The sequence below is a fragment of the Malania oleifera genome, chromosome 1 (assembly GCF_029873635.1).
Source record: "Malania oleifera isolate guangnan ecotype guangnan chromosome 1, ASM2987363v1, whole genome shotgun sequence".
Taxonomy (NCBI): domain Eukaryota; kingdom Viridiplantae; phylum Streptophyta; class Magnoliopsida; order Santalales; family Ximeniaceae; genus Malania; species Malania oleifera.
The window spans coordinates 75417847-75426599 of NC_080417.1; the positions used below are offsets into that span (position 1 = coordinate 75417847).

At 36.1% G+C, this 8753-nt stretch overlaps 1 protein-coding gene across 1 annotated transcript; it reads left to right on the forward strand.

The window, feature by feature from the left end:
* Positions 1-519: 519 nt before the first annotated feature.
* LOC131143925 (zinc finger protein 6-like) lies at positions 520-1161 on the forward strand. The gene has a single exon (XM_058092307.1). The coding sequence runs from the start codon at positions 520-522 to the stop codon at positions 1159-1161; it is 642 nt and encodes a 213-aa protein (XP_057948290.1).
* The last annotated feature ends 7592 nt before the right edge of the window (positions 1162-8753 follow it).

Below are 8753 nucleotides of genomic sequence, written 5' to 3' on the forward strand. Positions count from 1 at the left end.
AAAAAAAAAAAAAAAAAAACGCTTACATTGTGTTTGAGGACTTGAATTTTAGATTTGGGATTTGAACTTATGTGTATTTAGAAAAATTATTATATGAAATTTTATTGAATTTCATTTAAATTGACGTAAATTTAAATTTAAAATTTGAAATCAACATTCCCAAACCCTAGCTTATTAAAAAAAAAAATACTAACCGTAATTTTTAAAACACATCTTTCGCAGGTGAGAAATGAATTAGACATACTTTTAAGGCAGTGAAATTTTGTTGTGATATTTAATATATATATATATATATATATATATATATATATATGTTTTAAGATCATTAAATGAATTATTATTATATGTTGAGCAAAACGGGTTGCTTATATGAATTTGTGTTTATATAAAGAGGTTCGTGGGAAAGAAAGCAATGACAAGTGCAATCTGAACTCCAAAGGTTTCAGCAATTAGCTTCCACCTTCCTGCTTCTGCCACGCATTCCACACCTCTCTCTCTCTCTCTCTCTCTCTGTCTCTCATGGCTGATACTACTGATCATAGTGGTACCCAAATAAACGTACCAAACAGCAGCATTAGCAACATGCCTCTAAAACTCTTCGGGTTCGACGTCGTCTCAGAACACTGCGAACCAACCTCAATCAAATCTCCATCTGCTTCGCCGGATTCCGCCGCGTCTCAGCTCTTCTCCCGCCGTAAATACGCGTGCCAGTACTGTTACCGCGAGTTCTCCAACTCCCAAGCACTGGGCGGTCATCAGAACGCCCACAAGAAAGAAAGACGACACTTGAAACGCCCAAAAGTATTCCAACCCACCCGAAACTTCCCAGCTCCGTTCGCCGGAAATCCGATCGCGTCGGCATTCGCCCCATCACCGCGGCTACTCGCTTCGTCGGGTGCGGCCGAGGCGCCGGCGTACTCTGCCTGGGATCACGATTACTTCTCGTCTCTCCACCAGCCGCATGGCGGCTTCTTCCGGTCTCGGGCCGACGATGCGGTGACGGTTCCGGCGTCGCCGAGCGCGCTTTCTCATCAAGTGCGGGGAAGGGACGGAGGTTCGCCGGCGTTCAGCGACTTCAACGGAGGCATTGAGGGGAGTGATTACTCTGACGAGAGGTTGGGCTTGGATTTGCATCTGAGTCTTGGACCATCTGGGCTGTGATTTGATGGTCCGATTGCTTGCTGGGCGCAGACTGATTCATGCCCATAAATCTTGCAATTCTTGGGCCGACCGTCACTACTATTTGTTCTTAAATATAAATTTAGAGCAGCGGATATAAATTTCTTCCTAAATTTTGGCATGAATTCACATTTTGTTCATATGAATTTACGATGGAATTCTGTTTTATTGCCTATTAACTCCTAAATTCTGTTTTGTCGTTCTCTAATTTTTTAAAATTTTTCGAAGAATTATAAAAGTTGTAATTTATTTTTAAATTTTTTTTAGATTCATATCAAAAATAAAAATAAGAAGCTCGTTAAATGTGTAAAATATTTTTGTATTTTGTATTTTTAGAAATTTTATAAATAATCAACATAGGTTAAAATCCAACATCAGAATTCCATGCTCCCACACGAAATGCAAGATCTAGAAATCTAGAAAAATAATGAAAATATATTTTCTAACTTTTCTATATAAATTTAGAAAATTGAAAAACGAGGTGGCATTTTTATAATTATTTAAAAAATAGAAGTTAAAAAGAAAACTATTTTCTCAAGCAAATAGTACTAAAACTATTTATTATTGTTTATTATTTCATAAAAAATGTTATGATAATGAAATATTAGCTTGCTCTTTGAATTTTTTGCAAAACTAAAATGAAAAAATGAAAAATATGTTTTTCCCAACTTATATATATAGAAATTTGAAAAATAAGATGATATTTTTATAATTATTTGAAAAATTAGAAGTTAAAAATAAAACTATTTTTCACAAGAAAATTGTGCTATAACTATTTATTATTGCTCATGTACCATATAAAACTGTTGTAATAATGAAAAATTAGCTAATTCTTTGTAATTCTTTGAAAAACTAAAATGAAAAATGAAAAATATTTTTCAAAACTAAACTAGCTCAAAATTTTTGCCCCTTGAAAATTCCCAAGTCTAAACCATGGATAAGAAAAGGGTATATTTGATAAAATTAAGTATTAAGTGTTATTCAAATCTAATTTTGTGACCCAGTTTTGAGTTTTAACTTGAACCGATCTTTAAATCTAAATACTAAAATTATTTTTAATTGTTTGGAATAAAATATATGAATATGTGTTATTTTCAATTTTAACCACTTGAAATTGTTTAGAGCAATATTATTTGGTAAAAGTAGCAAGTAATTGCATAAATCAATTTTTTTAATTTAATATAAATGATATGTTCCTTGTTATTTAGTCATTTAGTAATTATAAATAAAAATACTATAATTTATTATTAGACAAAATTAAACTTATTATTTGAATTTTAATCATTGAACCAAATTAAATTCACACAACTTAAGGCAATAGTAATAAATAAAATGTACCATCCAACATAAACTATCAAAACTAGTTGTTGGTGCTAGAATTGGTAAGACACACCAAATATCATTCCTCTGGACTATGTGCCCAATTTCAAGGGTTAAAGGATTTCTATGACTTGAAGGGTACACCTGAAAAATAGAGTTATTAGGGTATCTTGTGATTAGGCTTATCTCCCTTGGGTGTTATATGCTTACCCTTTATAAGGGATGACCTTATTACTCCACCCTGAATTTAGGGATCTTCATAAGTCAGTTATTACATGATGATTTGAGGAGATCATGGGAGATCATTATGCCTTTTGCACTAAACCATTGCATGCACTATGATAGCTGTTAAACTGGTTTCCTTTTCTAGGATGGTGTTAATATCATATAATAGCTTCACCACGTACTCCTCAAGGTCCAATCTCCTAAGTGGGTTGACTTAAGTCCAAGCACATGCCTCTACCACTTTTACCTTATCAATTGCCCCCTAGTCCAGCAACCAAAGGTAACCAAGCTCCAAAGTTTGGAGGTGACATGCCTAAGACCAAGCACTGAGATACTTCGGCTATGCTACCTATTTTAATGGTTTAGGTCTCAAGTTTGCATGCAATATATAACAATGTCTAGTCCACTTGTTTCTACAAGAAAGCCTCAAGCAAGTGTTTTTTTTTTTTTTTTTTTAAAGAAGGGCGGCACCTCCATTTATTTATTGATAAACCCTCACTTTTGGCGGAAAAATACCGTGGTTACAAGACAATCAAAGTGAGAAACAAAGCACAAAACTTTAAAGGTCTCCCAAAAACCAACACCAACATCCAGCCAAAATAGGATTACAAGTTTAAACAAAACAAAACAAAACAATGACTTACAAAACTAATCTTACGCAACAAAACAAACAAAATATAAATAGCATAAAGCATGAACCAAAACCAACAGAAAATTAGCTAAACATACCTTATATAAGTCGTACCCATCTTCTCGAGTTTATACAACCCATTGATAACTCTAGCGAGTTGACTACTATTTGTAAACAAACTATTCCTCCCCATAACACCTTGACGAGTCAAGGCATCTGCCACTTTGTTCCCTTCTCTATACAAATGTTTTATCAAAAAGTCTACTCCCTCCAATAAACCAATCAACTGCTCCTAAAAATCTCACAAATACCACAAAGAGCACCTACTGGATCTTATCCAATTTACAACAATATTTGACTCACATTCAATATCAATACTAGTATAACCCAAATGTTTGCAAATCTTTATTCCCTCCAACATAGCTCTCAATTCAGCTTCATTATTTGAACAAGAACCAAAATATTTTGAAAAACCAAAATCAAAGAACATGTATGGTCTCTAAGGATGCCACCACCACCCACCGGCCCTGGGTTCCCTAAGCTACTCTCATTCAAATTTAGTTTCAACCTCCCTTGCCCCAGTTTTAGCCATCTCACGCATTACATTGTTTTAATTCTTTCATTCACAATTTGCACTTCCAGATTCTGTAATATCCGAAAATCAGCATCCTTTAACTGAGTCATTTCTGTCATGTTCCTGCTCAAAACCCCCACCCAATACTTAATAAACAGTCACACATCTATACTACTCTCCAATTTTCCCTCCATTCTATCCGCACATCTCCTTCTCCACAGCCTCCAAATAACTAAATAAGGAATTAAACCCATCAATGATCCCAATTAAGAAAATCCAGAAGCCCTATTTAACCACATTTGCACTCTTTCTTTCCAACTTTGTTGTCCAAGGAAAGAAACACCAACCTCCACCGAAACTTTCCTCCAAACCTCTGTAGCAAGGTCTCCCTTATTTAACACATGCTCCATATATTCTAGCTGCCTCATCTCACAACAATTACATGCCAAAGAAAGCGAAACCCCCACCCTTCTCACCTTTTCATCAACATTTAAGCACTCAAAAGCGGCCTTCCACATGCAGATAGCAATTTTCTTCGGTAACCATTTATTCCAAACCCACTTTGCCCAATCAAACTTTGGAACTCTGACTCTGATAACATCCCATGTGAACTTTGTATTAAAGCAACCATCCTTTTCTGGGAGCCATAGCAGTATGTCCAAAGAGTTTCTAAGACTTCCTACCTTTTCCTTCACTTCTTCCGCTTTATTATACCCCAGAATCCTTTGTAAATTTTCTACATCCCACGCATTATTGATAACTAAATCTTTTAATCTAATATGTGAATGTGCACCATCTAGACACTCTGCAAACAAAGGTCCTGAATCTAGAAACTTATCATACCACAACTTTACATCTCCTTCTCTAACCTTCCACTTAGATTTACTTAACAGTATAGGCATACCCTGCAAAACTTTCCTCCAAAAGGAAGAATCCGATCCATGAGGTCTGCAGAGAGCAATATGTCCTCATTTCACATATTTAACTTTAAAAAATCTAGCCCATAAAGAATTTTGAGTTAATAAGTGCCAACCAAACTTCATGAACAAAGACCGTTGCACTTCCGAAATGTCTTTTACTCCTATGCCCCCCTCCTCTACAGGAACACACAATTTCTTCCAAACTCTCCATTTCATTTTTTCTTTTCCATCCTTAAAACTCCAAAAAAAAAAGAAGCAAACATACCTTGTATCTTTTTTATCACCAGTTTCGGGACATTTAGAACGGCTAACAGATGCAATGACATACTCAAAAGCATATGTCTCAACAAAACAAGACGACCTCCTTAAGACAACGATCTACTTTTCCAGCCCTCAACTCTGTTACTTATTTTTTGAATTAAAGGGTCAAAATGACAGTCCTTCAATTTACCATCCACTATCGGCACACCCAAATATGTAAAAGGAAATTTACTTTCATTATAACTAGCTTCTTGAAGAATTTCTCCCTTCCTCTGAACACCCAACTTCTTTGAGAAAAAAATAACTGATTTAACTTTATTCACCCTTTGGTCAGTCCAATTTTCATACTCCTTAATCACCTCCATTATATGTCTAATAGATTTTTTTCCAGCATTAGCAAATATAACAACATCATCTGCGTACATTAAATGCAATATAATAGGTGCACCACACGGATGTGCAAACGGTAAAATTCGCTTCCCAGACAGCTTTTTTTGAATTAATTTTGAAAGAACTTCTTCCATAATGATGAAAATATATAGCGACAACGGATCCCCATGCCTCAAGACCCTTTTTGACTTGAAAAAACCTCTATAAGTGTCATGTATTATGACAGAAAACCATGGGGTAGAGATACAATTCTAAATCAACTTACAAAATCAATCTGGAAAATCAAGAGCATGGAAAATCTGATCTACCACCTGCCACTCCACTCGATCATACGCTTTGCTCATATCAAGCTTTAGCAGTATATTACCTTCTTTCACCTGCCTATGTAATAATTTTGTCATCTCTTGAGCAAGCGTTATATTTTCAAAAAATACTCCTCCTTTTCACAAAAGCACCTTGTTCTAAAGATATTAAATCACTCATTATCAACGAAAGCTTACCAACAAGGATTTTGGAGAAAATTTTATAGATTATGTTACAAAGGCTTATCGGCCGAAATTTATCAAAAGACTGAGGATCCTTTACTTTAGGAATAAGCACTATGTAAGAGGAACAAAAAAATTGAGGCAACATATCACCTCTGAAGAATTCTCTTACCATATCCATCACATCATTTTTAATAATCTTCCAACAGGTAATATAGAAAGAAGACCCAAACCCATCCGGTCTCAGGCTACTATTCACAAAAATAGAAGAAATAGCTTCATAAACCTCCTCCTCTGTCGGTTCTTCCCTCAACCGACCAATAGACTCCTCAGAAACTACCGAATGGATAATACCGTCCAGATTTGACCTTTGCACTGAACTATTTTGCCTTAAGAATTGCTTAAAATAATTCATAACCTCATCATGGACCATCTGCATAGCTTCCAACACCGAACAATCAGGAAGCACCATTGAATTTACACAAGAGTAACGCCTTTTTTGCATAATTACAGCATGAAAAAACTTTGAATTTTGATCACCATCAATCAACCATTTCATCTTTGCTTGCTGCACCAACCTAGTCTCTTCCCTTCTATACTATACCTCCAACTCAGCCTTAGAAACAAGAAACTTTTTTTCAACTAATTCCGAGTACTATGTATGTAGTAAATTCTCATATTTTTCAACTCTTTCCTCCAACTCTTGAATAAAACCTCCAACATGACCAAAAGTCTGTTATTCCACACCCTAAGTCTTTGTTTTAACCTTTTCAATTTACCCGCTAATTTACACAATCCTGAATCTGCCACAATGTGTTCTCTCCAAGATGATTCAACCATTTCCAAAAAATCCAATTGCGACGTCCACATGTTCTGAAACCTAAAAGGTGCTGGTCCATACCTCTCCATACTCGCACATAGCTGTAAAATGATAGGAGAATGATCTGAAGTATTTCTTTTCAACAAATATGTTTTAGCTTCACCATATTTTATAGAAAAAACATTATTAATTAGCACCCTGTTCAGTTTCGCCCAACTTCTCATCAAACCTTGTTGGCCGTTAAACCATGAAAATTGACTTCCTTCGAATTTGAGGTCAAATAATCCACATCTATTAATGCAACCATTGAATTCAGCCATAGACGAACCCAAGCGAGGTCTACCTCCTACCCTTTCCTCATTTGACGAAATTACATTAAAATCCCCCATAACAACCCAAGCTACATCAAAACTCGACAGCCCCTAAAGCTGTTCCCATAATTCTCTTCTCTCTATATGATAACATTTAGCATATACAAAAGTAAGAATCAAAGAGCCTCTATCCTTTGTTAACAAAAATGTCACACATTGATTTGAGGCATCCACCCAATCCACTTGAACATAATCTTTCCAGAATAGCCAAATCTTCCCACCTTCCTCTACATTAGAACAAAAGTTAGTAAAATGCAAATACACCACCCACCTTCTTATCTTTTCTATATCTTGAAAAGGTTCCGAAACTGCCAAAATCAAAACTTTCTAATCTTTCACAATTTGTTTCAATGTTCTCTTCAATGTGCCCAACCCTTTTATATTCCAAAACATAATTTTGTCCATCATAAATTCAACTTTTGAGGCACTTCCTTAGCCCTCTTAGACTTTCTCACTTGACCATCATCTTTCTTTCTTCCTTCCGACTCACCCACTGTCATATTACCTGGATCAGAGCGATATTCTTTTTAAGTATCAATGCAAACCTCCATATCTCCCTTAGACAACACATCATAATTATCCCTACACAGGACACCCTCCACATCCCCCTCTCTCTCATCCACCTCCCCATCCTTGTCCTTTTAAACTTTTCCCCTCCCCCCTTCATACACAACTTCGATTTCCTAGGCAGACCTAGAACAATCAGCTTTCTCTCCACTATTTTTCTCTATCAAATTAACTTCATCCACTTTTTGAGAGCCCACATTATTAACCTCATTCACAATTTCTTTATTTTTCTCAATCCCATTCGACGGACCATTCACGTTTCCATCCTTCTTCTCCTCCGCCCTGTGATCCTGAATCTTCAAAACAGGACCTTCCTCTTCAACTATCATATTCTCTTTTCTACCCACTTCTTTCCAAACCATCTCATCTCCCTCCTTCCTCATACCTACCTTCCTTTTATCCTTAGGCATAACTCCAAGCCGGCATACTACTTCAATGTGACCTTGCCTACAACATTTATTACAATAGAAACCCCTCTTCTTATATATTACCCTTTGCCAATTCTGCTTATGTCCTACCACCAACGGAAAACCCTCCACAGGATCCTCCTACAAGTCTACTTCAACAAATAATCTCGCACTAGTAGCTCGTGTTCTATTTAATGTGGCATTATCCGTCCCCAGGAATTCACCAAATCTAGTGGTCAAACTCTACAAACAGTCCATTCTATATAAATACAAAGGCAGACCTGGTAGAAAAATTCACTGAGGTGCGATCGAGGGCTCCTTGTTTACATCAAAATTGACCAGTTAAAAAGCCAAAATTGGCACCCTGCCACCCATCTTCCTTCTCGTGCCCATGCATGAATGTAATCCTTTTCATTTACCAAATGCAACAGAACATGATAGTTGTCCATAAAACTTATCATTGGGACTTTAGGGAGAACTCAGGATTGGATAATATGCCTCCGAAGGACATCAATAGATGACATTGTAGAAAGAAATTTAAGCACCAACACAAACTTCAGATCCACAACAGCCTTTTTCTATCTCCATATCCGAGAAAACAAA

Bases quoted from the DNA above. Each gene is read 5' to 3' on its own strand.
- LOC131143925 (XM_058092307.1), top strand. From the start codon at position 520: ATGGCTGATACTACTGATCATAGTGGTACCCAAATAAACGTACCAAAC.